The 26553-nt window shown below is 41.2% G+C and overlaps 2 protein-coding genes across 2 annotated transcripts in view; one reads left to right on the forward strand and one right to left on the reverse strand.

The window, feature by feature from the left end:
* The window catches only part of LOC309717771 (uncharacterized protein), a 352978-nt gene that overhangs the window by 35498 nt on the left and 290927 nt on the right, over window positions 1–26553 (reverse strand). The window lies entirely within an intron of this gene.
* cep192 (centrosomal protein 192) overlaps window positions 1–26553 on the forward strand; it is a 34883-nt gene that overhangs the window by 2238 nt on the left and 6092 nt on the right. Inside the window, exons 4-47 of the mRNA XM_082552984.1 lie at window positions 608–765; window positions 1174–1235; window positions 1560–1710; window positions 1841–1956; window positions 2093–2182; window positions 2432–2584; window positions 2737–2887; window positions 3067–3287; window positions 4151–4273; window positions 4961–5116; window positions 5285–5555; window positions 5655–5804; window positions 5912–5976; window positions 10390–10479; window positions 10871–11012; window positions 11132–11214; window positions 11336–11623; window positions 11788–12472; window positions 12623–12728; window positions 12973–13129; window positions 13336–14023; window positions 14131–14322; window positions 14585–14733; window positions 14872–15102; window positions 15289–15414; window positions 15811–15951; window positions 16168–16231; window positions 16395–16534; window positions 17401–17493; window positions 17792–17910; window positions 18379–18576; window positions 19043–19133; window positions 21520–21699; window positions 21837–22097; window positions 22169–22290; window positions 22905–23014; window positions 23707–23866; window positions 24120–24210; window positions 24375–24441; window positions 24534–24657; window positions 25440–25545; window positions 25633–25852; window positions 26068–26144; window positions 26441–26536. Of these exons, the coding sequence (XP_082409110.1) occupies window positions 608–765; window positions 1174–1235; window positions 1560–1710; window positions 1841–1956; window positions 2093–2182; window positions 2432–2584; window positions 2737–2887; window positions 3067–3287; window positions 4151–4273; window positions 4961–5116; window positions 5285–5555; window positions 5655–5804; window positions 5912–5976; window positions 10390–10479; window positions 10871–11012; window positions 11132–11214; window positions 11336–11623; window positions 11788–12472; window positions 12623–12728; window positions 12973–13129; window positions 13336–14023; window positions 14131–14322; window positions 14585–14733; window positions 14872–15102; window positions 15289–15414; window positions 15811–15951; window positions 16168–16231; window positions 16395–16534; window positions 17401–17493; window positions 17792–17910; window positions 18379–18576; window positions 19043–19133; window positions 21520–21699; window positions 21837–22097; window positions 22169–22290; window positions 22905–23014; window positions 23707–23866; window positions 24120–24210; window positions 24375–24441; window positions 24534–24657; window positions 25440–25545; window positions 25633–25852; window positions 26068–26144; window positions 26441–26536 (7264 nt within the window). The remainder of the gene's footprint in view (window positions 1–607; window positions 766–1173; window positions 1236–1559; window positions 1711–1840; window positions 1957–2092; window positions 2183–2431; window positions 2585–2736; window positions 2888–3066; window positions 3288–4150; window positions 4274–4960; window positions 5117–5284; window positions 5556–5654; window positions 5805–5911; window positions 5977–10389; window positions 10480–10870; window positions 11013–11131; window positions 11215–11335; window positions 11624–11787; window positions 12473–12622; window positions 12729–12972; window positions 13130–13335; window positions 14024–14130; window positions 14323–14584; window positions 14734–14871; window positions 15103–15288; window positions 15415–15810; window positions 15952–16167; window positions 16232–16394; window positions 16535–17400; window positions 17494–17791; window positions 17911–18378; window positions 18577–19042; window positions 19134–21519; window positions 21700–21836; window positions 22098–22168; window positions 22291–22904; window positions 23015–23706; window positions 23867–24119; window positions 24211–24374; window positions 24442–24533; window positions 24658–25439; window positions 25546–25632; window positions 25853–26067; window positions 26145–26440; window positions 26537–26553) is intronic.

Genomic DNA, 26553 nt, shown 5'->3' on the forward strand with positions numbered 1-26553 from the left:
GTTATCTAAGTGACTTATATATATGTTTAACCTGACTAGCGAAAGACGGTGGTGGGTTTGAAAACGATTTGCCGGGAGTCCGGTGTTCTCACGGCTCTAGTTAGCCTTGCCCCCGCCTAGCTAACGAGCTAGTGGGTAACAGACGTCTCCGAAAACGTCGGAGCGCTTTTGAAAATATGTGGTGTCTTGATAAACTGAGCAGATATTTGAGGTTTACACAGCTACATTCAAGCCTGAAAATATGTTAAACATTTATTTTGTGCCCCAGAAAGAATAATAAGAGTAAAGTTAAAACTAACTAGCTGCCGCCATTGTTGACAGCTGCGCTATGAATTCTGGGACACAGCTTCTTCTTCTTCGGGGTTTAACGGCAGCTGGCATCCTTGTACATGCAGTGCTGCCATCTTCTGTTTCAGTCCGTTATTACACTCTTAAATCCTACTACCGGTACTCATTCCTGTGTCCTTTGTGATCTTACAAAGCTTCAAACGATGCGTCGACTATTAAATTAGTCGTCGACGATTTTAATAGTCGACATAATCGTGACTAGTCGACTAATCGTGGCAGCCCTAGTTCTGAATTATTTACATCCCTGTCATTGTTACAGGGATAATGCAGATGACTTCATTGCAGCCCATCGTCTTTCAGACAAGCTTTTGAAGATTAATCTGGATGAGAGTGCATCCAGAAATCAAGGCTCCATGCTGGGCCTTGGTACTACACAGGCAGGCTCAGTATGTGGCCATCCCACAGAACTTGGAACAGGTAAATTCTTGTGCCCCTGGCTCTATTGACTTTTTCAGGCACACGTTAAGTAATATTTCTGGCTTCATCAGTCTATTCAAGTGACTCCGTTCTCCATTCAGACTTAGCACACAATTTAAAAGTGAGCTATGTACTACTTGAATGTGTACTATGGTTCTTTCTGTTGCTGTTGTGGTAATGCAAAGAACCATGGTACACGTGAGTTACGGCCCTTAAATGTAGTTAATAACTTGAGTGTTGCTTGTTCTTATAAATCAACCGCTTCATACTGATCTGTTATGTAAGAGTGTTTGCCTAAAGTTGTTTTGTTTTTTGTTTGCTTGAGGCTTTTGGGGGGCAATGTGTACATGCTCATTTGATCCACCTGTACGAAAGTGTTACTGATGAACTTTGTGTCTCTTCTAACAGATCTGTCAACAGGGCTTCTGACATTTGCTCATTTTGGACATAAAGATGTCACAGACAAAAAGGTACCACCTTTCCATACATGCTGATCAGTTTCCTGTTGATTTATATCTGTATGATGTGTCATGAGACTGCTGTCCAAAGATTTGGACTATTTCTTTCCCTACTCATTTTCTGTGTTCTATATTTTCTGTCGTGATGTGCAAAAATACAGAGTTTGAGTCACTGTTTAAAAGCCACCATTTCACTTCTTCTAAACTTTTGAATGTCTTGATATCTAGCTCTTTCTACAATGCAGTATTTTTGTTTTTTTTAAATCAAACTCACCTTTTTTATTTGCTAACAAAATTTCTGTAAAGTTGCTTTCATTGCATTCCTCTGTTGTTCAGTCCATACAGGTTCAGGCCTTACCATCTAGAGTTGAAAACAACCAGGTACTGAGGGAAGGAGTGGGCAGTGACCATTTTAGTGACAGCAACTCAAGCTTCCTGGCCAATGAGAAGCTCATGTCTGTGGATAGTATGAATAGCGACCTAACAGGTAAGTCAGACCTTTAAGTCCTTAGAGTCACGCTTTGTACATCGTTCCTATTTCAGTTGGATGAATTTAACACCGAGCAGGTGTGATATTTGTGATTCAGTCACACACATACTTGGTGTTTGGTCACCAGATGATGACATTGATGTAAACAACCTGCCTGATGATGAGCTGGAGCTGTACTTCAATAAGCTGGTCCCTCCTGCTATGCAGAGAGGCAGAGTGGAGGGCCAGGAGATTCCTGCAACTGTAAGGCTCTTTCCGCTCTACTTTGCTGACTTTGCTGACTTTACTGACTTGTACATTTTACTAGCACCACTTTTAAAAGAATGCAAGCTAAAATCTTTGTTTCAGAGTTCTCGCTAACACAGTATATCTTTCATAGGGAGTGCCAGGTGCTGCTGATGTCCTGTCCAACCCAAGTTCTACAGAGCCTGAACAGTACAGAGATCAATTCCTTGATCAGTCTGATCAGGTGAGCATGTTGATACATTGCTTTGTGACTGTGTACTGATTTCAGCTCAGGCAGAGAATGGTAACTTGTGTTTGAAACTACAGGTCAGTTTAGACAGCTGACCCCAAAAATAAGGGTTTAGCAAGAACCTCGTTTGCTTGACTTTTGGTTTGCTTGTACTTTTCTTAATCATATTTGGGCCAGATATTAAAAGCTGTATGTTTTACTTTCTCTCAATTTAAAAAAAAAAAAAAAAAAAAAAAAAATCAGGAGGATTTCCAGATGCCCGATGTGCGCCTGGCTGCCACAGGTATGGACTCCTGTCCAGCCAGTGATGAGGACACAGAGGATGAGCTGGAATCTGCAAGAAGGAGCAGTGATGCTGCCAGGACTCGGCTGCTGCCAAGCACATCCAGACAGCTGGTCAGAAATACAAAAAGAAATATTATCGGATATTTTTACATTTACATGTTTTGGTCACCAGTAGATCCACTGTTTTATTTTCAATCAAAGTGAACTGCATTCTCAATATTGTTTTACTTATTGCATGTGTTTTTCTCTGTGTGAATCGACAGGTTGGACAAAGCAACCGTCCCACTTTCAGGCCAGGTCTAGAAGGAGGCAGTTCTGAGGATGAGGCTTCCAGTGGTCGGGGTGGTGCATCCTCATCTGGGATTGGACACAGGCGATCCGCTGAAGGTCAAGTCATCAACCCTCCTGTCACAGGTATAACACCCATCTTTAATGTTTGCTGTGTGTGTCTGTAGTAGTAGTAGTGACAAAACTGTCATACCACAATCCCGTCATATCGTTAAACCAGCAGTAGATTATGTGAAAATGAGAAACAAATTTCCCGAGCGTCTTGTATAACCCACAGTTTTTTGTTTGGTGCTGTGTAACATCAGGAGATGGAGGAGGTGGGGATGGGAGCAGTGGCAGTGAAGAAAGTGGAAACGATGGAGGAGTGTCGACCATGCCTCTTCCAGCAGCAACTAATGTCCAGACCACCTACGATGCCCTGCGTGGGTTGGGGATTGTGGGTAGCAGTGCTGTTGGTGAAGATGAGGACGATAATCTGAACGGTCTTCCAGTACATGGAAGAATCAGCCTTCCCAGACATACAAAGGTACGAATGGGCTCTGTACTCGGTAGTTGGTGGCAAATAATTATTTCTATGTCATGGTTAACATGACTGTGGTTTTAAGACATGAAATGTTTAAGCCCTTAAAAATTTCTGTCATTCCTAAATGTTTGTGTTTTCTTTTTTTTAGTTGTCCTTGAAGTAAAAGTGAAAGTTAACACTTAAAACATATCTTGATTGCTTGATTTCAAATTCATATAGTGTTAAGAATGATTCCCTTATACAGATCTTTATGAACCTGGCTTTCTGAAAACAACAGGTTAATTGAATTAAGCTTGTGATAGTTATTACTCCTTAGCTATAAAAGGTTGATGGGGTATTAGTGTCACCCCATCAGGGTGACCTCAAGATCAGAGGTCAAGTTTTCTGAAACTCTTGTGAATAAGATGACTCGATAACGAGGCTATGTTGGACTTTCAAATTGATACCATAGGTGTGTCTACTAGAAATCTCACTGAATCCCACTGACCTTGACCTCAAGGTTAGAGGTCAAGTTTTCTGAAAGGCACCTAGGATTTTCAAATTGATACCATAGGTGCATCTATTAGGAAGCATTGGGGTAGTAGTGGTAAACACCAATATTTTTCTTTTTGTTGTAGAAGTTGTGAAATCTATTTATCAATGCCAAATGTAAGTCTTACCTTTTTGATTGACCATAAAAGCCTTTGCAAAAGCTATGACCAAAAAAAAAAAAAAACCACATTCATTTGTTCATGAAGTTTACAATTAAGTGTTTCACCGTTTGGACCCCTGATAGATGGAAAATATAACTCGGCCTTGACTGTGTGTGTTTGTTTTTTGTCTTTTTGCTTTAATTTTAAGTAAAAATGTTACTTTTTTATTTTCAGATGGGTGACCGTGTGGGTCCTGTTGGAACAGGAGAGACCAGCTCCTCTCTGGGGATCTCTGGGGCATCTCAGAGGCTTTCTCATGTCAGCTGGAGCAAGGCCCTGGACAGACAGGAGGCACTGGTAAGTACAAGTGCTATATGTAACTGCAGTTGACCAGCTCGTGGTCATTTCAGTCATGCATGGCTATACTTATTATATATTGTGCATACTATGCTGTTACCACTGTAATAGTGTTTTGCACATTTTATCTTATTGTTGAACTGAATTGTTGGTGCTTTCTCCTTGAGTACTTGACACTATATGTCAAGTACTGACAAAGCAAGGATGTTATTTATTAAAATGTACTTGTTTGGTAATTGGAGTAACAGTATTAATATTGCAATATCATGGGACCAGTTTGTATTTGGCTTCTATTTTAGGAAAAAGTAACAAAAGTAGAACATAAGGAAACCTAACAGTAAATTTTAGGTGATTTAATAATCAAAAGATGGGTAACTCCAACAACTGAAATAACAATATTCAACAGAGCTTTCATTCAGTGTTTGGTTTGAGCTCATGCTCAGGATGCTCGGGTATTCAAAAAGTTATGTGTCATCTGATTCTCAAGAACATTAAATTGCTGTTATGAATCCTGTATTTTTACTTCACTTATGACATTTAAATATTGTTTTTTCCGTACACATAACAGATAGTGCTTCACACTAAATGGAATGATTTGGTAATCAATCAAAACGTTGGAGGTACCAGTAGTTGTAATGAGCTTTAAAGGCTATATTTGCTCATGTTTTTTGTAATTCTGAATGTCAGGATGCCATGGAGAGCACAGACTCTGGGCCTGCAGTTGACAGACTGTTGGACTCTGTCTACCTGAGGAGTGGAGCTGCACTGAGAAGACCTCAAGATTCAACAAACCTTACTGTGTCTCACCTTCAAGGAACCCAAGGGAGCTTCCACCTCTCCCAGGTAAATGGAGGTTAGGGGGTGAAAATCTCTTGTAGACCTGAGTGCCTGTTTAAAGCCAACTGTGCTAGTCCTATTTTTGAGCATTTATATATTTATAACCCTGCAACTTTAACACATTTTGAAATAAAATTACATACAATACATTTTTTTTCAATACCTATGCCTCAGGTGCTGGTTCCAGATTGTGATGACAAGAATGACGATGATGATGGAATAGATGAGCTTGATGGTGCCAGGCCCTCCTTGGGCTTAAGAGGAGGACCCTGTGGTGATGTTACTGCTGCTGAAGTTTCAGACAGTACCAGCGAGGATGACAACAATCCCCTCTCCACATCCCTGGAAGCTAAGTATTTCTCCCAGAGCTTCCACCGGGAGCAGGATGATTCAGATGATGGCTGGAACCATTGCCCAGACAACCTAGAGCAGGAATTTCAACGAGGTAGGTGGTTGTTATTCTTGAATAAATACCGAGGCTCAATTATGATGTAAAAAATCTGAGACTGATGTAACATGTTAACAACACTGCTGCTCCCCTCAGGTGCCAGTGCCACTCATAATGTAGTGTATCAGAATGAAGAGGGGCAGTGGGTGACAGACCTGGCATATTACTCGTCCTTTGAAAAAGAGATTGCCGGAAAGGCCTCAGAGAGTGCTGCCCAGTTTGAGACAGAGGATTTTGTTCCTGCAAGTATGGTCCACAACTCTATTATAATATTAGATTTATATACTACACTGTTTCATTTGTATGTAATATACATTGATTGAGTTTTTGGATTATGTTTCCTTTTCTTGCAGGTGACGCTATGGACAAGATAGTGAAGGATCAAGAAGAATTTGAAAAGGAGCACCAGTTCATGCAGGTACATATCACTGCCTCACCAGAGTTTTTGCTGGCATATTATTTAGAGCGGTTTGCTGCCGCCATACAATAAAAGAAGGTATTGGCAGGTAACTTGAAGTTTCTGCTGCACTGTTATGAGGTTTCAAGAAGAAAATAAAAGACAGATCTGAATGTTTGAAAATGTTTTGGAAAAATTCTGTAAAGATTAGATGAAAAATACTCAAAGGATAAATTCAAATGGTTTATTTAGATAAGTTGAAAAAAAAGTTAAACAAGCAAGTAAATGAAGAAACAAGGTAGAGGAGAGAAAACCCCAACAATCCCCTCTGAGCAAGCACTTGGCGACAGTGGGGAGGAAAAACTGCCTTTAAACGGGCAGAAACCTCTGGCAGAACCAGGCTCAGGAGGGGACAGTCAACTGCCGGGACTGGTTGGGGGGTTAACAGAGGTGGAGCAAGACGAGGCTACATCAGGTGAGGAAGCAGTAGCGTCTCTCCTCCGGAACAAGTGGAACCATTTTTTCTTTTTTTTTCAGGCACTTTTCCACGAGCGCTTTTTTCTCCAGGATGAGATTTCTCAACTCATCAATTGTTTCTGTGTTTTGCTTTTCAAGTCTCTCACATCTTTGTTCCACCTCTTCTAATGTTGCTTGTTGTTCTTCAAGCTTGTCTTGGAGTTGTTTGGATGTTGCCTCCTGTATCAGCTTGTCCTTGTGCATGTCTGCATTTCTCTGTTGCACTTCTTTGTGCTTGTCTTCTAACTGCTCGTTTCTTTTCTGGATTTCTTGGAGCGTGAGCTGCAGGTCTTCATGTATTTTGTCTTGTTGTTGTTTTTGTGCCTGCATTTGAGTGTTTTCACGCTTCAAGTTATTATATTCCACCAAAATCACCTTAACGAGCTCTGAGTTGTTTCTCGCATTTTGCTCGATCCTTTGCTGCATCTGTGAGCAGCGTTTCTCCAGTTTGTCCTTTTCTTCTTCCGCTTTAGTTGCTTTGTCCTCCAGCTGATTACAAAACTCTTGCAGTTTTAGATTTTTAAACTCAGTCTTGGACGATACGCTTTCCTTCTTTCAGTCTTTCTTGTTGTTGCTCTTTCTGTTGTAGAAGGTCTTTATTTTGGCGCAGTGTTTCATCCAGGCTTTCTTTCAGCATTCGGTATTTTTCCTGCATGCTCTTCAGTTTGTGCTGCATGTCTCTTTGCTTTTTGTCATGCTCTTCCTTCTGTTGGAGGAATTCTTTCTTTTCTTCCACAGCTTCATGGAGCTGTCTTTGGAGGAGCTGATTGCTTCGGTCCATGTATTGGAGATCCCATTGTATCTTATCAGTCATCGTTTTATTGTCTTGGAGCTGGTTGGTCATTTCTTTTAGTTCTGCACTCTTTTGCCTGTTTTCTTTAATGAGGTGCACAATCTGCTCTCGGGTTTGAGCAAACTTGATTCCCCAGCCCTCATTAATAATTTTTATGTCCGGCTGGCGCTGTTGTCTGTCTTCCAGCTCTTTACTTTGGGCTTCCATTCGTCTACACTTGTTCTCCAGTTGAAGTTTCTCTTCTTCAATTTGTTGCATTTTTTTCTGGAGAAGGTAGTTTTCTTTCCTACTCTCCTCTAACGCCCTTTGGAAGGATGACACGCCATTTGGGGAAATTGGCCGGCCACGCCAGGAAGGAGAGGCGGCGTAATCTTTTTGAATTGGTTGTTCTTTTTTCTTGGAAACATGTTGGAGTTTCAATACGATGACTTTGTTTCTGTGGTGAACGTTTGTAGGCTGCAAACACAGATGCTGCTAAAACGAACTAAAACTTGCTGTTTCTCACCCCCTACTTAAGGAAACTCATCAAAGGACCTAAGATTCTTAAGATCTCCCTGTGACATCATCACTCCCTAAGCCAATGAGATTGTCACAAGACATTTTGGAATGGCTCCAGAGCCGTAGGTTGCCGACCCCTGATCTAAAGGGTATAACAAAAAGGGGGAGCTTCCTGCTCGAAAATGAAATGTCCCCACTGGGCGATCGTGGCTCACGAGTTAGCCTTGTAATCGGAAGGTTGCCGATTCGAGTCCCGGCTTGGACAGTCTCTGTCGTTGTGTCCTTGGGCAAGACATTTCACCCGTTGCCTACTGGTGGTGGTCAGAGGGCCCGGTGGCGCCAGTGTCCGGCAGCCTCGCCTCTGTCAGTGCACCCCAGGGTGGCTGTGGCTACAATGTAGCTTGCCATCACCAGTGTGTGAATGTGTGTGTGAATGGGTGGATGACTGAACGTGTAAAGCACTTTGGGGCTCTTAGGGACTGAGTAAAGCACTATACAAATACAGGCCATTTACCATTTTTCTGGGCGTGGGTGCTTAACTAGTTAAAAAGAACAAAAAAACAAACAAACATCTGTCTCCTATTTTTTTTTTTATGTCACACAGGAAAGAAGCTTCAATATCTGATGAGAAGACATTAATTTGTTGGTGTTTGTGGTGTTTGGTGCAGTTTTCTTGTTTTCTGGGTTGTTGTTTATTTACAGTGAAGATGAAGATCTCTAACAAGTTGATTTGTTCACATTTGCACATCTTAATTTTTAAGAGGAATGTGATTTTTGAGTTTGTGCACTATATGCATGTAAGGCAACCGTTTCCTTTTTCACTATTTTTGTGTGCTGCATTTTTCTCTTTTAACAAAAGGGGGACAAAAGACATTTAAGTCGACCTAAGATGATTTGTTAAAATTTTTACAAGGTCTTACTGAGGTGATGCAAAGTGAAACATGCTTTCTTCTTTTTTTGGTAATGTGCTGGAAAAGCTTGAAAATTCACCTTGAATGTGCTTAACCCTTAGACGCACACGTGGGGTCAAAAATGACTCCACGGGTTGTTTTTCTTCAAAATCTTTAAAATGAAAAGTTGTAATATATTCATATTCCAGGTATTCCTCATAAAATATGTTTGTAAAATGAGGCCATTTACATTTTTATTTATTTTTTCATTAATTTAAAAAAAAAAAAAATGCAGTTTTTGTATCACTACCCCACTCTTCCACAAGTGGGTCAAAAATGACCCCAGGCAGTTCCTATGGAGTCTTCTATGAAACTTTCATTCTTAACAACTCTGACTGTCCCACTTATACTTCTGATGAATCAGGAATTAATTTTTACACAGTAACATACATGATTTGTAGTCAGGGCTGCACATAAGTGGTCTGCAGGTGCGCATTCGCTGTCAAAATAAAAGTATTCCCAGAAATTCCGAGAATATGCACTTCTTTTGCGGTGGAGGAACACCAAAGTAATTGCTTACGGAGCTTGCTTTTCCGACATCTTTCCGAGTTCTGAACAAATGTCTGTCCTCCTCCAGAACATTTTATGTATGCAAACGCGCGTTCCAACTTCTTATCTGGTCTTTTATTTTGACAGCGAATGCGCACCTGCGGACCATTTATGCGCAGCCCTGTTTATAGTTTTCTGTGCATTTCAAACATTGTACTTTCTGATGTTTTTTTTAATTTTTATTTTTAAATATCTAAAGTACCATGGCTGCTATGAGGCCAGCTAGGATCCCTGTGGACCTTGCCCTACAAATGATTCAGGACGGATGGCATGAAGAGCCCATCAGAGGCATTGACTCAGAATCTGACATCTCAGATATAGAGGACCCAGACTATTGTCCCCCCCCACTGAACAAGGCCAGTCGGACACAGAGGAGTCCTCTTAAGAGTCCTCTGAAGAGGAAATGGATATCTAACTGAATGAGCCCCTCTTACTGCTCTAGCCACAATATTCTGAATTAGACGGCCAGGGCTTGCACCTGGGTTTAGTACTGTCTCCCCAATAGATGCATGGAAGATGTTCATGTCTGATAATATAACAGAAGAAGTGCTGACATGCACAAACATGGACACGAAGAGTAGCCACAGAAAGGGGAAAAGAGTGGGGAAAAATGTAATCAAACATAAGCTCCTGGCCTTCATTTGATTGACCATTCTTGCAGGAAGTGAGAAGAACGGGGACGTACCAGTCGGTGTGCTTTTTGGGAGTCCTCTGCATAACCACTACAAGGCCACTATGTCAATTCAAAGATTTGAAGATATTCGCCCGTCTTGCACTTTGATGACAAGAGGACCAGAGCCTACCGACTGAAAACAAACCACATGGCAGCTTTCCGCTACAAAAATGCAAAGGGCCTCATGTCACAAACATGTTTTATGAGGAATACCTCAAATATGAGAATGTTACAACTCTTCGTTTTAAAGATTTTGAAGAATAACAGCCGAGTTTATAGCAAAATGCACTGATTTTATTTGGGGTCATTTTTGACCCCACTCGTGGAAGAGTGTAGGTATTGGTAGGTTGTGCATCCAAGGGTTAAAAAGTGCTTGAATTTGACCCTGAAAAATGTGTATGAACCCTGTGTTTTGGTGTAAAGAATGGTCTCTGGTGGTGTAATGTATCATTCAGGAGGAACAGATCGAACCAGCCAGCAGCAACGGCACCTTTCACAGCGACTCGTCCTGGAAATTGCCCTTCAACAGCCACGTCCTGCCACCTGTAGGGGCACTCACTTTGGAAATGCGAGGGTAGGTGGATGGAAAAAGCTTATAATAACGATAACAATTCCTCCATTAGACTGAGCCCAAATGAAGCACAAGACAAATGACTGTAATAACTTGCAATAATAACTTGGTTATGATATATTATGTATACAGTAAATATTAATATGTTAATCATTCGCTAATGATTGCACAGTTGACTGGATAAAGGTGGGCATGGCAGGACAGATGCAGCTGCCAAAGAGTTTTTTGTTTGTTTGAACAAATTCTGATAGGAAGAGAAGAAATTGCAAAAAGTGTGAAATTATTAAAAAGCTGTTTTGGTTTTTTTTTTGTTTTTTTTTTTTTTTTGTTTTTTTTTTTTTGTTTTTTGTTTTTTGTTCCTCTAGCCATCCTTTGGCTACATCATTACCTCTCCAGAAAAAAGGGAGCCATTTGCCTTGATTCACCCTTCAGAGTTGTCAAATAGAGATGGCTCTCCTTCCAGTGACACCATGGATCTCAGTGAAGCAGACAAAACTCTCAACCCAGGTGTGTTTGTAGCATCGCTGTTGCTGGAGCATTATTTTAAAAGCTTATAGAATAGAATAGAATCTTTTGTGTGTTTTGTTCATTTTTGTGCTTCTCTGCTTACACTCATCTTCTTGCAGAGGAACTAGATAAAACTCTTGAAGCTCCAGGTGAAAGGATGTCACCAAAAGGGACCACTGATGTAGACTCTTGTAAAAAGGAGGTATGTAGATTCCCCCCCCCCCCCCCCCTTTTTTTTTTTTTTTTTTTTTTTTTAATGATATTTTGAATATTTTAAAGATTACATGGACAGTTTTATGACATAAAATCACTTTCCTCTTTAGGAAAATGGCATTAGAGCTGCACATCCAGACAGCAGTGATGGCCCCAGTTCTGATTCAAACTTGGCTAATCAGAGCTATGCGCTCCCTGACAATAACAGCAGTCCACTGATGCTTAGTATCAGTACAATTGCTTCAGCCATTGCGGATGCATCCATCAGTAACGACCCATCACAGCTGGCTGCCATGATCATGGAGCTGTCCAAGAAGAGTAGGGCGAGGAATCGTGCAGAGTCTGCAAAAGCGGGACCTGCTGGCAGCAGCACTGAGGAACCTACCTCAGCTCTGCATGTAAGCATTGAGTGTTTATTTAACAATATGTTTAAGGGTCTTAGTTATATCTATGACTTGTAGTTCAGATTAAGGAATGGTTAAGGTTCTAAACATGTTTTTTCAGTGTTTAACTTAAAAAAAGAAAATGGAAACATTGAAACACTGTTTTGGTCTCCATCTAGATCCTCCCTGAGCCCGATCAGAGTGGCATTCTAGACACACTGCAGAGAAGCACGTGTGTAGGAGAGATGAGTGGCTTTGATATGGAGAAATACTTGAAAAGGGTTGATGTTTCTGGCAGCAGTGATTCCTTGGGGGCTCACACCACCCTTGAATTGAGCAGCTGGGCTAACAATCTCAGCAGCTCTCAGAGGAACCCTCAGGCAGGACATCCTGAAAAATGGGGGATGGAGAAAGACATCAGGAGAGAGTCAACGATAGCGCCTGCCAGCTCTATCCCTCAACCGTCACTGAGCTCTGCCAGGAGATCTGTGGGCTCTTCCACACACAAACCTCCTACAGACACAGTGTTATCTCATGCTGCTTCCTCAGCCACTACCTGTGCTTCATTAGGTGGAATGAAGCCAGCAGAAGCGAACATACAAGCATCCAACGGTAGCCCTTCTAAAACCCCACACAAAACTAATAAAAGCTCTGCTGCTTCACCTGGCTTGCCCAGAACCTCCCCTGGCTGGATGAAAGGGCAGTCAGTCCTCCCTTGCCATAAAGGTTCCTCTCCCGTGACGCAGAAGCATGTGGACACATCCAGAAATTGTGAGAGACCACCACCCAGGAATATCGCTGCTGCTTCGGCCCCACTGGAGAAGCATGTTGGAAATGTTCAGTCTTCTGTAGACCCTACATCTGGTGCGTGTAATCCACAAAAACAAACATGACTAATGTACTTGGTACCATAAAAGCATTGGTCTCCACCATAATGTTGATTATTGGTAAGGATTGCTGCAGTTGGAATATTTACAAGATTTTTTTTTTTTTTTTCTGCTTCTGGCCGAAAAGGTTTTTCTGAGCAGTGTATGGAGGAGACTCAGTGTAACTTCAGACCATCCACTTCTCCTCTTACCCACTCCTCTCCAAGTCAGACCTCTGTTCCCAGTCCAGATGGGTATTGTGTCACACATTGTTTCTATAAAATGAATGCTTTTAATGTTTGTTGTTGTTTGGTAATGCTGTTAGCATGACCTCATTTTAAATTTAGCTCAAGTCTTCAAATGTCTACCCTGTTCTCTTGTATGTCATTCATCTTTTTATTATTTAGTCAAAACTCATCACTACTGACACTTAATAGATGTCTTTATTACTAGCCATTATTCATTTGTTACTTTATCCATGTTGTCTTGCCTTCCCAGCATGTTGTCACCACCTTCATCTGCCGGACGTCTGGCAAACAGACATCCTGGTTACGACCTTTCTCCTCAGGGTAACTGCTCCAGCCCTAGTCTCAGCAGACTCACCTACATCTCACTGAATGATGGCACTGTTGTACCTACACCCGAGAAACCAAAGGTACACCATGAAAAAGTCAACTGTGCCTGACTTGGGTTGTAACAGCATTGAAAATTTGATCCAGCTTAAATACATGAAATGATTCATTTAGATTTTTGTTCCCGGTTGTGCTTTTGGTGAAAAGAGTGTAGTACTGTATTTATCTTAATTTTTGTGTATTTTTTTTTTTTTTTTTCCCCCCGTGCTGGGCTGTTTGCGCTCAACAGAATAATTCTAGCATGGCACTGAGCACCACCATCATCAGATTCAGTCCTACCCCACCTGTGGATCCAGATGCACAGTCTTGTATGGAGATTCCAGGCCTTTCCAAAAGCCTCGATCAGGTGCAGACACAGCATTCCAGAAGTCTAGACCCACTCCCACCCCGGCCACATAAAAGCCCAGACCCCTCACGTAGTGGTTCTGCTTTGAGCTGCACCCGCAGCCAGAGTGAATGTAACTACCACTGTCCTGGGAACAGAAGCGGTGACATTTCCACCAGCTGCAGGAACCACAAGCACCTCTCTGAGTCTAATGTAAAGCAGCTCACTAAAGTGGACTCAGGATATTGTAGCAATCTGAACATTCAACAGACTAGCAGCTCCACAGCTCCTCAGAGCTCCCAGCAGTGGGGTACTGCTAGCTCAGTTTCATCGTCAGTGTACACCAGAGGCCTCGGTATGCCTCCAACCTTTTCATCGGACGGACTTCACTATGTGCCCATCCCCAGCTTTAAGCCTCAGTGTCCTGGCACGATTGACCTTCCCCACCAAGGAGATGTGCAGTCTCTCCTCACTGGACGTGCTCTCTTCAACTCTCAGCTGGGTCAGCAGTATCTGGGACCTGAAGCTCCACTACATCCAGCTGCTTATGTGGGAGCAACAGAAAGCGGTCTCTATACCGTTGCCTCAGCAGGTCTGCCATCGTTCACTTCCTAAGTAAACATGCTGAGGTGTTGGTACTTCATGACGGTTAAACCCAGACAATATAAGCTTTAAATAGTCCTTCCTCCTTTTTGACAGGCATACCAAACAGTGATCTACCGGTCAGACACATCCACACAACATCTGGTCCTCTGGGGATTTCTGGTGCTGCTGGATCCCATCTCCTTCCCAGACCACATCAGAGCCAGCAGGACATTGGAATGATGGGGAAACCCTTCAGTCAGTATACTGCAGATCCTCTGGTGACAAGCGGTCTTGAAGAACTGCGAGGTAGCAGTTGTTTGTTTTTTTTAGCTTCATTATCAGTGATCAATAATAGTAGAAGAAATATCAGTACACACTCTAGAATTTATAAAAACTTGCATAACTCAATTTTTTAAAATTAATTAATTAATTTGTATATTTTTTTAGATGAGGCTATTAATGCACTTCATAGAGTTCATTGTCTGTACTTGTAATAAGTATATGCCTTTTCCTGCAATGAGGACTGGTGTTTCTCTGTCATGTATTACTGTTCCACTGTCATCTTCAGGCCAAGTGGTGGTGCCAGAGGAGTTGCGGTTCTCTCATGCCTGCTGTGTAGGCATAGCCTCACAGACCTCCCTCAGCCTTTTCAACCCGTCTGAGAGATGGCAACAAGTTTCAATTACCGTTAATAGTCTGGCCATTGATGGGGAAAAGGTGAATATCATATGTCACAGGATGTATATTTAAAGTACACCATCTCTTTTTTTTTTCTTTTTCTTTTTTAATCTCTTGAGTTGCCATGACTCCGTATTTTATTTTATTTTTTACATGTGCTTCATTCTTTCCCTAAAGGTGGACAGCTTGCCTTACCAGTGGCTGATGGTGAAGAACAAGACAATCATTGGCCCAAAGAGTACTGAGGAGCAGAAGGTGTTGTTCATACCTCCCCATGCTGGTGTCTACCAGTGTGTCCTCAGTGTTAGCTCCTGGCCAGCATCTGCTGAGACAGAGGTGGCTGCCAGGGCTAACATATTTGCTAAAAGGGTGGTGCTTGTTGCCATAGCGGAGAACCCTGCTCTGGAGGTGAGGTTCCCCAGTGTTTTGTTAAAAGAAAATTCATGAAAATGAAAATCAAGGGGAAGAAAAAGGCTAAAAGTATTAGCTGAGCTAATATTCTTAGACACTCTTCTTTTTTTCTCTTCTTTGGTGACTCGTTATGAAATGCATTTCACAGGATTTAACTAGACTCAAATTCATTTTGGTTCTCAGGTTGAAGTGGGCAAATCTGGCTGTTTGGATTTTGGAGACCTGCCTGGAGGCGGTGCTAAATCTCTTCCTCTGAAATTGCTCAACAGGACACATGCCACAGTACCCGTCCGACTGGTCATCAGTGCAGTAAGTCACTGTACTATAATGACACTATAAAAATGATTATGTATCTTTTTAAATCACTCAAAAACACACGTGCTGATCCATAGTAGTTTTGCAATGACCATGCTTGGTAGCTGTCCAGTTTCAAGATGATGTATTTGTGTAAAGAATCAAACCAGAGGGTCGAGGTTCAAATGATGGGTTAAAACACAAAATAACGTAATCTAAAGTTAATATCACATCAAAGCTAATGATCAAGCAAAAGCCAGAGAATGTTTCTATATTATAAAAAGACAGTGTCTGCACTGGAGCATAGATAACTAATAACAACCAGTTCTTGCATTGCTTTGTTCAGCAGAAACACAGTTGGTATAATGAAACGTATCTGAGTGGTTTACATTCTAAACTTTATTCCAACAGAATGCCACAGCATGGAGATGCTTCACCTTTTCCAAGCACCCTGTTACCATGACATCTGAGGGAACACAGCCGACTGGACACATGACCCCCGTTTCCTCTCCTTCTGTGATGAATCATGTGATGCATGCCAACTATGGAGAGGTTTGAGTTGCCAAAATGATTAGAATCCTTGTCAGAGTCCGCCATTTAAAATATTTCACGGCTGCACGTGTTTGTGTCACAGTTACTCAAAGGCTTGCTTAAACACTTGTGGTATTCAAGCAGAGCATTTCAACATGGTTATTTCAGTTTGAGAGATCCTGTCTGACCTAAAGTCCACCTAATGATGTATCATAATAAATGAAACTTGTTTTCCAGAATCCAGAAAGCTTCATGGTCTGGGTTCATTTCAAGGCCCCTCAGAAGTATACAGCTTCTTCTGGTAACCAGTCTGGACACAATAATTATACTTAAAGCTTTTTTTTTGGAATATATTTAACAAATCACTTAACCCATGATATTCTTAGAGTGAGTAGTAGAAGTAGAAATAATAAAACAGAAGTTGTTTCCTACTAAAGGTAAGTGTGTGTTGTTATCCTTTTTAGGAGAACTAGGTCCAGCTGATGAGTACAGTGCCCGTGTGGACATTGAAGTGGACTCCCCTGGTCCCAGTTGTGTGATCAGGAGCATTCCCCTCAGGGCCAGGTCTGGAACTGCAAGGGTCCATGCTCCTAAAGATCTGCAGGTAACTAAGCTGCTGTGTGGCTGTTCTTAAACTAATGGCAACTGGCTTAACATCATTTAGCATTTCTTCCTGAATATGACAATGAAATATGTACAGCTCTTGTTAATATGGTTTTTGCAACTATCAATTATAGTACGCACTAAGAAATAATATTCCCCCCTTTTTGAGGGTAAAGCAGAACAAACTCAAGTAGATTTAACTGAGAAAACGTATAAATTCACCAGGGAATTGAAAAATGCTTTCCCCCACTGCATGATGGCGGTGTTTGTACGGTCTTATGCCTTTAATCATGTTTGTGGCATCTTCAGAAATAAGGAAACACTTTCAAGTATCGTTTAGTAAGTAGTGTCAGCAATGGGGTATCTGTTGTTAGTGGATGAGTGTATGTGCTGTGCACTTAACCGGTTTAAGAATACATACTTTAAACCAAAGACGCTTTTTTTTTTTTTTTTTCTTTTTTTTTTCTTTTTTATGGTTTTGTTTTGGGTTTTTTTGTTTTTTTGTTTTTTTGTGAAGGTTAATGAAGAGGAGATGAGCACATAATTTCCCTAAGGAGTAATAAAGTATTCTGATTCAGAAATTTGTAAAATAATTTTGTCATTGTGGAAGAATGAAAAGAGGCTAGTCTCGGAGAGGCGAGAGCTGCTCCTTTATTCAGAAAGCTTTTTATTTATGCTGAACAGCATGTAAACAGCACATCTGTAAATAGGAAAAAAGGCTGTTTTCATAAAATGACTCATTCATTTATTTTATTATAAAAAATCAAAACTTTTTGTTAACGTGTATAAGTTATCACTCTGTCAACGAACACTGGCCTTTTGAGTTGGTAGCGAACTGTTTTTCCTTTCTTGTGCTTCTTTGTCTAGACTGTCAGCTTGTCTGCTCCACTGGGTAAATCTAGTCAACAGACGCTGCCATTAAAGAATGCAGGAAACATTGATGTGCAGCTGAAACTCAAGGTAATTCTGACCTTTACTTTTCTTATTGGATTGGGGTTTGGGTAAGCCTCTGTGACATTTTGGGCTCAGATTGTGGCAAACACAGCAGGGATCCATTGATATTTTGCCTTTTTTTTTTTTTTTTTCTTTGCTTTCTCAACTTCCACCTTCAATTTTTCCCTTTCTTTCTCACCTTCTTTATTTCTTTGTGCTCCTGTTTTTTTTTTTTTTCCCCTTCCACTGTACATTTCTTCCTTTTTGTTGCTCATTCAACTGGAATCACTTTTCCTTTGCCGTTTGCCTTCATTCCTGTTTACAGTGCAGTGACAACGAGGACAGTTTTTCTGTCACACCCAATGAACTGACCCTGAGAGTGGGAGAGGAACACGCCATTGTTGTGTCTTTCAAAGCACAGGGCAACCGAAAATGTAGAGACAGGTATATAACTTTTTCATGATTGTAAGAGGTTATTTTTGTAGCAACCAGATTTAAACACAAAACCACAATTTCATTCTGAAAAGGATTTTAACAACTGTGATAATACAAATGTGACTGCTAGTAAATGACATTTGGCTACGTGTAACATCTGTATGCTTACCCCGGTTTCTAGACTTAAAATGGAAAAAACGACTGTGACAGCAGTCCTGATTGATAGGAGGCGTGCATTGAAATGACTTATAACCCTGTATCTTTTGTATTGATGTAATTTAATCCAGTCTGACTCTGAAATTACCAGCAAATGTATATAATGGTGCCTTTTAGGACTCTAAATATATCTTTGTTTTAATGACTCTTCATTTTAATGAACTATACTCATACAGCAGTCCTGGATTGTAACTTTGAAACCCCTCCAAAGTATTGTAATATATTGTAAACTCAATTCTTACAATTAACTTTATATTCCAGCCTTCTCACCATTTTGGTGCTACTGTCCGGCCCTCAGTATGAGGTATCACTGAAAGGAGAAGTAACCCCTGAGGACTCTGGAAAGCATGCACTCCCCTCTGCAGCAGTGTGCGGCCCTGGTCTGACCAATAACGTCCCACCAATCCTCTCTAACAAGCAGTTTGTAGCCTGGGGAGGAGTCACCCTGGGACGTGCCGTGTAAGCAGTTTTCTTTTTTTTCTTCAGTTTTTCATTAATTTCACAGCTACACACTTGCAGAAAAAGAAAACATGTTATAGGTATCAATTATTCATTGGAAAGTAATCAATAAAAATCTCAAGGCCCAGTGGTCCATCTTATTCTATTAAGACTTGTATAATGTTATTCATGAGAAGGGACAGTGGGCATCTACCGGGAGTGTTATTCCTCAGAAGCTATTTCAACATAATGCACAATTTATTTATACTCACTGAAGGGCAGCATAGAAGAGACAGCAGTAAGCAGGCTAAATCCCCCTCAACAAGTATTCTTTAAAGTTTTAGCTAGATCCAGATTTGACCCAGCTACTCGTACATGAAGTAGGAAAATGATTGTCAGTGTTCAAAGTCTGTCAAAGGTCCAGTTAGACGGAGAGCACTGTGTACACTGACTGTTGTCACGTAACCAAGAGCGCTTGTTTTTTTAGCCAACAGAAGCTGGTCCTTAGGAACAACTCGACTGACGCCACACAGCAGCTGCGCCTGCTTATTCGAGGCCAAGACCAAGATTGTTTTCAGGTGCACATCATCTCTATTCTTGTTGTGTGTTGTTGTGAGTAGCGCATACTGTTTGTTTGGTTGGGTTTTTCTTTTCTTTTCCTGATGTACTGGTTGGAACTGTGTGTTTTTCTTTTTTTACTACTTTTCTTGTGTATTGGGAATCTGGCACAGTGGAATCTACACTGATCAGGAATAACATTCTGACCACTGACTGCAGTGAATAACACTGATTATCTTTTCATCATGGCACCTGTTAGTGGGTGCGATATATTAGGGAGGAAGTGAACATTTTGTCCTCAAAGTTGATGTATTAGAAACTGGAAAAATGGGCAAGTGTAACAATTTGAGTGAGTTGGGGTGTCTTGTTGGGTCTGCAGTGGTCAGTATGTATCCGAAGTGGTCCAAGGAAGGAGTGGTGGTGATCCAGCGACAGGGTCGTGCGTAGCTGAGGCTCATTGAGGCACATGGAGATAGGGCTGAACGATATATCGCATTTGCGATAATATCGCGACATGATCAAGTGCAATTTTCTAACCGCAAAGGCTGCGATTATACTGCGATTATATTATACAATTCATGGGCTGCATCCTCCTGAGGCCGCATTTGTAGACCGATTACGTCACAGCGACGCGCCGAAGGCTGTCCAAATTACTACCATATCCCAGAATTCATAGCGCGGCCCAGCCAAACTCCAGTTTCCAGCAATGGCGGCCGCTACTAAGTTTTAAAATTACTCATACTAATCTTTCTGGGTCACAAAATAAACTTTTAACATATTTTCAGGCGAGAAAGTAGTTGTGTAAACATCAAATATCTGCTCGGTTTATCAAGATATCCCATATTTGCAAAAGTGCTTCGACGTTTTCAGAGGCGTCTGCTACCCACCAGCTCGACAGCTAGCCGGGAGCTCGAGGGTTACTGATGCGGCCGAGAACGGCACAACTCCCGGCACATCATTTTCAGATCACCGCGGAGTTTCGCTGCTCGGGTTAAACGTAATATATAAGTCACTTAGACAACCTAAAAATGTTATTGTTGGGCTTTTTTCAGTGTTTTGTTTGTTCGTGAGTAAATCGGTTTGGCTGAGATTAAAGTTATTAGATTAGATAAAATAAAACTTTATTAATCCCCCGGGTGGGTTCCTCCTTGGTTTTCACACAGCTGACTAAACGTCAAACAGAAAACTTATTAAACAGAAGTATGAGACAGTCGAGAATTTACACCAGTGTCTGGTTATATTTTAGATAGCAAGAAGCAGACGGCCGAGTTTATTAAACTCCACCGAGACAGCGATGACGCTAATCAGAACTAGACCGTCCAATTTCACGCCTTTAAAGTTTAAAGGCGTGTTTGTGTGTGTGTTTATACAATTGCTATTATGTTTGCACTTTATGTGTAATGTTACTGACTGCAGAGATCAGTAAGATGTGTGTATTTTTTATTTATTAGTTTTATTTATTTAATATTATTTTTTAATTGAATGACTGTAGTAGTTCACAGATGTCGAAAAACTGAGTGTGGTAAAGCCACTGATTTTGTTTATGTATATTTCTGCAATCTGCACATTGTACTGACTTTCATTTTAATGTTTACACCAGGGTTCCTTGTCAGCACTTTATGCTCAGATGTTTGTAAGCTAAAAATAAACTATTGTGTATGTTCAAATATACTGTTGTGATTGAAGAAGTTAAATAAAAATGTCAGTCATCAATTCATGCATCACCTCATGTCATCATAACAGAGGTCTGTCTTCCAGGAAAGAACAGTTTAAAATTAATGTAATATAGTATTGGCCATACTATATGATGTATTGCTTGTCTTTGTTTAATAATACAGAAGACAAAGACCTTAAAAAATAATCGCATATCGCATCGCAATCGCAATATTGGGGCAAAAAATCGCAATTAGATTATTTTCCATAATCGTTCAGCCCTACATGGAGAGCAAAGTTTTAGCTTTGAACCAGCTTGAACCTGGCACATACACCTTTTCATGGAAACTGTACGCCCTGATGGTTGTGGTCTCTTTCAACAGGATAGCGCACCCTGCCACAAAGCAAAAATGATTCAGCAATGTTTGGTTTGGTTTGAGGAGTGCAAGAACGAGTTGACTTGGCCTCCAAATTCCCTAGATACTAATCGAGTCGAGCATCTGTGAGATGTGCTGAACAAACAAGTGTGATTCTTGGAGGCCCAAGAATCCTTTAAGATCCTTTAAGTCCACTTTACAGGACTTAAATCTGTTGCTAACATCTTGGTGCAGATACCACAGCACAACTTTAGGGGTCTGTTGGAGTCGATATGGGACCAACACAATATTAGGCAGATGGTTGTAATGTTATGACTGATGGGTGTAGTTAACATGTGTTGAATTTCCTTAATTTGGTCTTCCATTTCTTCTTCAGCTCCAGAGTTTGTTCAGTCCCGAAGAACGTCTAACCCGACATGGAGAGCTGTCCATCCGTCCCAGAGAGGATGTGACCGTCCACCTTCTTTTTGCTCCCACCCGAGTGGCCTGCATGTTGGCCAAGCTGGAGATCAAACAATCTGGAGTTCGACCTTCACAGCCCGGAGTCAAATTCACTGTGAGGATGTGACCGTTAAAACCAAAATCATCAAACGCATTATAGTTTCTCCTATCACAGTTTTACTCCTCTTTTGTCACGCTCTTTTCACTTTCTGCATCTGTGATTAATTTCATTCCCGTGTCTCTGATCCTTAGATTCCACTGTCGGGTTATGGCGGCACCAGCAACATCATTCTAGAAGACCAGAGGAAACGTGCAGATGGCTACGTGGCAACACTGACCGACATCGCTGTTGGCTGCGTGAGCAAAGTGTGTCTGTGTGTGAGGAACACAGGCTCCAGAGCTGCTTTCATCAAAGCTGTGGCCTTCTCTGACGTGCAAACACGATCACTTATGGAGCCCTCAGTCATCAGCCTCGCGCCTTCACAGTTTGTACTGAAGGAAAGAACCCAAGAGGTAAGAGTTTTTGTTTTTGTGTTGATTTTTCTCTGTGTATACTTGAACTTGTTATCAATCTGAATTTTCAGGTGATCACTGTGCTAATGAAGTCCACCCAAAGAGAACAGAACCTCTGTCAGTTAGCCAGTGCACTGCTGGCTACAATCTACCTATTCTGTGGAGATGAGGTCTCCAGACAGCAGTACAGGAGGTGAGACCTTCCAGCATTTAGTTTTCTAGTTGGACTGTTGAAGTGTTAATGGTAATAGTTCACAGGATTCAAATTGATAGTGATTTAATTAAATCTAAACGATCATTAGGAGAAGTTAAAGCTCTCTTGTAGTAAAGATGGCTTCAAATAATATGGATCTCTGTGGAAGGAAGGGATTTTATCTGTGTCGCTTTACATCAGCATTAAAATGGCCTTCTGTTCTGTTCGGTAATGGCCAGAGCAGTACTTAAATAGATTAACTTTATCACTGCATGAGTTTGTATTAGGTTCAGAAAAAAATTATGTGGCCCTGTAAACTGATTTTACAAATGCTGCAATAAGAGCAATGAAGAGTAACTGAAATTGTTGCATCAGTAATTCCTTAAAGTTTTTATTTTCTACCGTAAAGTCCAAAGGGGGCCAATTAAAGTTATTTTTTTTTAAGTGTCCATCTTTCTTTCTTCTTGTCTTATATCCTTATAGTAATGATGACGCTTGTGCACAAACAAAGCCGTAAATCGTTTCTGAATCATTAAAATGTTTACAGAGCCTTTTCCAGATGCTTTTGGCAGGACTTTTTCAGTCCTATGCATCTCTTTATTTTTTTCTGTCAGGTTGCTTCAGAGCAAGCCAGAAGTTGCACGGAAGGCCCTGTCTGACAACAGTCTGCTGAAAAACATTGATTTTAATGAGAAGTTCTTGGGAGAAGAATATGTTGCAGAGGGTAAGATGCCATGCTGGGAGGGGAATTCCTTTCTGATCTCAAGGTTAAAGCAGTTGAAAACTTTCCATAGATGATGGTAATAACCTGCACATTTCATGTTCCATTTTACTGCGTTGTTAACCTAAAACTTAATTTAACTTAAGTGTCTCACATAGAAATAAACAGCCTTTTCCCTTTTTATTAAAAAAAACTAAAACTACTATTTTGGATGTAGTAGAATATCTACATATTGACATTAGGAAAAATTGCACAAAACGACATCCTTGTTACCAGCTTTTAAAAGACTGCGGGATGTTGGGCAGCTGGCATGGACACCCAAGTTTGTGAATGCGATAACTGGAACGAGCAGCTGCAGGAGCTTCAAATCATACCATAAGTGTATCTACTAGGAGGCTGAAGGGTACCACTGGTGTTTTTTCTTTTTTAGCAGTGATGAGAAAGTATTAAAAGGTAACAACTTAATCCCAGATATGCTTTGGAAATGTCAGATTTTGTTCTGAAGCTTTGGGACAAGTTGAGCAAAGACTGTTTAGCAGAAATCACTCAGCTGAGGACAAAGTTGCATGGCTGAATAAAGCCTAAGAGAACATGAACATAAAATTTAAGGCAGCAGAGATTCATATTTTGATTCTGAACATCTTTACATCTGATTCACTGCTTAAAATTTGACGAATGATTTCCCTCCCGTGTAGCCTGTGACCTGCCCCAGCGGCCCAATGAAGCCCACATCTTCTACGGCAACATGAGTAAGGTGGTGGTGTCGTTGCTTGGAAGTACTAAGAATACAGACTTTGAGGAGAGCGAGCATGCTCTGCTGCTACCGTCTGCAAAGTCCAGCTCAGAGACAGACAGGTAACCTGCTGGAATATACACGGGTCTGTTCCATCTTAATAGCAGTGCGATCACCAATATGGGGATCCAAGTACATGTCAGAAAACAAAAGACCGTTGCTCAACGTACAGCATATTCATTTTATTGGGTTTTAGATTAGTAAACACATTCAAAATTATGATGCAACATTATCAATTGTCTTTGTGTATTCCTGCTCTTTGATAACTCTGCATTGATAAGAATGCACAGTTTAATGGTCTTGTGTGATTCCCAGTGGGTCTTCAAATGGCAATGTGTCTCTGGATGTGCTGCCAGTGAAAGGTCCCCAGGGTCCAGCACTGAGAGTGGCAGAGCCTTCCTTAAAGGTACTGTAAGCCCTTCTTAATCAACTTTAATGGTTTCTTTCAATGACTATTGATTACTTTGGGGCTTTTTAAACTGACTGAGATTTAGATCTTTGCTTCACTCTATTTCATGTGAAAAATGTATCATTTTTGAATGTAGATTATCTTCTTTTTACCCTCTTCAGGCTTCAGAGCAATTACAGTCCTGGACTATTCACCCAGAACAGCTCGTCCTTGCAGCTCCCACCATCAGTGAGTTGAATACAGATTTCAAGAGTACTAAGCAAGCTTGGTTGTTAGTTTGGCTGGAGCAACCAGTGAATTTTTGTTGTTGTTGTTTTTAGATGGTGCATCCACCACCAGTCAAGTTCAGATCCGAAACAATACTTCGAGAGAGCTGAGCTTTGATTTGTCCTGGCCTGCCCACTGCCTCACGATCACCCCACAGCATGGAGTTATCGAGCCACAGTAAGAATACCCTTGAGTCAAGAGTTTTTGGTTTCAAATTCTCTGTATTCTCTTTTTTTTTCTGCATTTCTCACACTTGATGTGATTGCATCACGTTACGCATCAACTGAATATTTGGAACACTTTAGCATGAGGTCCAGTGGATTTTTTTCACAGATGTAATATGAGGTGTAATCAAAATATTCCACGATCTTTTTCTACAAGATCATCTTCCCAACAATGTCTGGCTTCATTCACTCCTGTTCTGAAGCATTTCCCTCTGTGTGACATAAGGTTGGTGTGTAGAGTAAAAAGGCAATATTGACTTCTCTTTGAAACCATCCTGAATGATCATGGGAGCTGCTTCTCAGGATATGACCTTCAGCATTTTCTGTTAGCATGCACCTTGATTTCATCCCTCAGGGCAGATGGTCTCTGCAGAACTGTGGCTTGTGTCATCCTGTTTCACTATAGAGCACATTGAAAATACTGGAGTTTTTTCCTGGGGAAAAAAAACAAAAAACATGCACACCTCCTGCACTATCACTAGATTTTCCTCCTTGCAACCGAAAATCAAGCTGAAGGATTACTGTGTTCATACACTTGAGGAAATTATTTTTTTATTTTTAAGGGGAGATGGGCCAGATTTGAATGCGGTAACCCTTTTTACATGTCTGATTCCATAACTTTTGCCATTACAGTGGCTCTAGAAGGACAACAGACAAGCGAATCCTAATTTAATGTGTGCATAAATCTGCTGAATGTTATGTTTGCGTCTAATTTTGTCATTATCATAAACCAAGGTGCCACCTGCAGATCTTGATCAGCCCCAACCCCTCATTGGCAACTAAATCTTCCCTGCTTCCCTGGAGTGGACAGATTTATGTCCAGTGTGATGGTCAACAGAAGGTATGGGATATTAGCAACTTTTCTTTTTCCAAACAACACTGACAGACTGTGAGAAACTGACATGAGCTAAATCTGAGCTGGTTTCAGTTTATTAAGGTTCAGATCCGTCGAGACCTTGCTCTGGATGTGTCTACAGCCCCAGCAGATACAAGTTTGTCAGCCCTGCCTCCTCAGGCTGCTACCCCCTTGTTGCCTGTGGGCAGGCTCACCACAAGGCCATCACTTACCCCACAGATGCCTCAGGCCATGGTAGAGATCAACAACAAGACCATAGTCTTCCCCACCACACCCTCAGGGGAGACATCAGGTAGGAACATGGCTTACCGCTGGAAGTAACTTGCTCTGACCAACATTAAAGCTCTACATTGTGCTCGTGTCTGAACAGTTTTACAACAATTATCTTTCAGTTTAAACATGAAATACTTTCCAGGCTGTCAGTTTTTAGTCGTGGTCTGTAGGTAGCACGTGATGCATCTATTCCTGTGGGAGACTGAACGTCTCTATGTTGCTCCTGTACTTCAGAGGCCCAGCTGGAGGTGCAGAATGGGAACGTGGAAGTGAGGTGGTACCTGTCATCATTTGCTCCTCCATATGTCAAGGTGCTTTTTTTCTCCTCCCTCCTTTCTTCTATTAGCTGTTTTCTCCTGCTCCTCTTGAATATCTCTTGGGAGATCTCTGCTTTTACGGCTTTGTAGTTTATTTTGAAGTTACTTTTGTATGTGAGTGTTGTGAGATTCGTTTTGTTTCATGAACTACCTTAGTAATTACTTTGTACTTGTTCGCACCCTCGATTTATGTATTATGTTTCTAATACATAAATGTTATTGGCTGCTTTGATCCAAGCTTATGTTGTTACAAACTGTGGTCCTTTCTCACTCCCTCACTCTCTCTTCAGGGGGTTGACAACAGCGGAGACGTTTACCGGGCCACCTACACGACTTTCAGATGCTCCAGGGTTTCTGGAACCCTGGGAGCCCATGAGAAGATGCAGGTAGGTACTCGCAGTAG

Source organism: Aulonocara stuartgranti (genome assembly GCF_965226115.1).
Source record: "Aulonocara stuartgranti genome assembly, chromosome: 11".
In the NCBI taxonomy this organism is placed as follows: Eukaryota; Metazoa; Chordata; class Actinopteri; order Cichliformes; family Cichlidae; genus Aulonocara; species Aulonocara stuartgranti.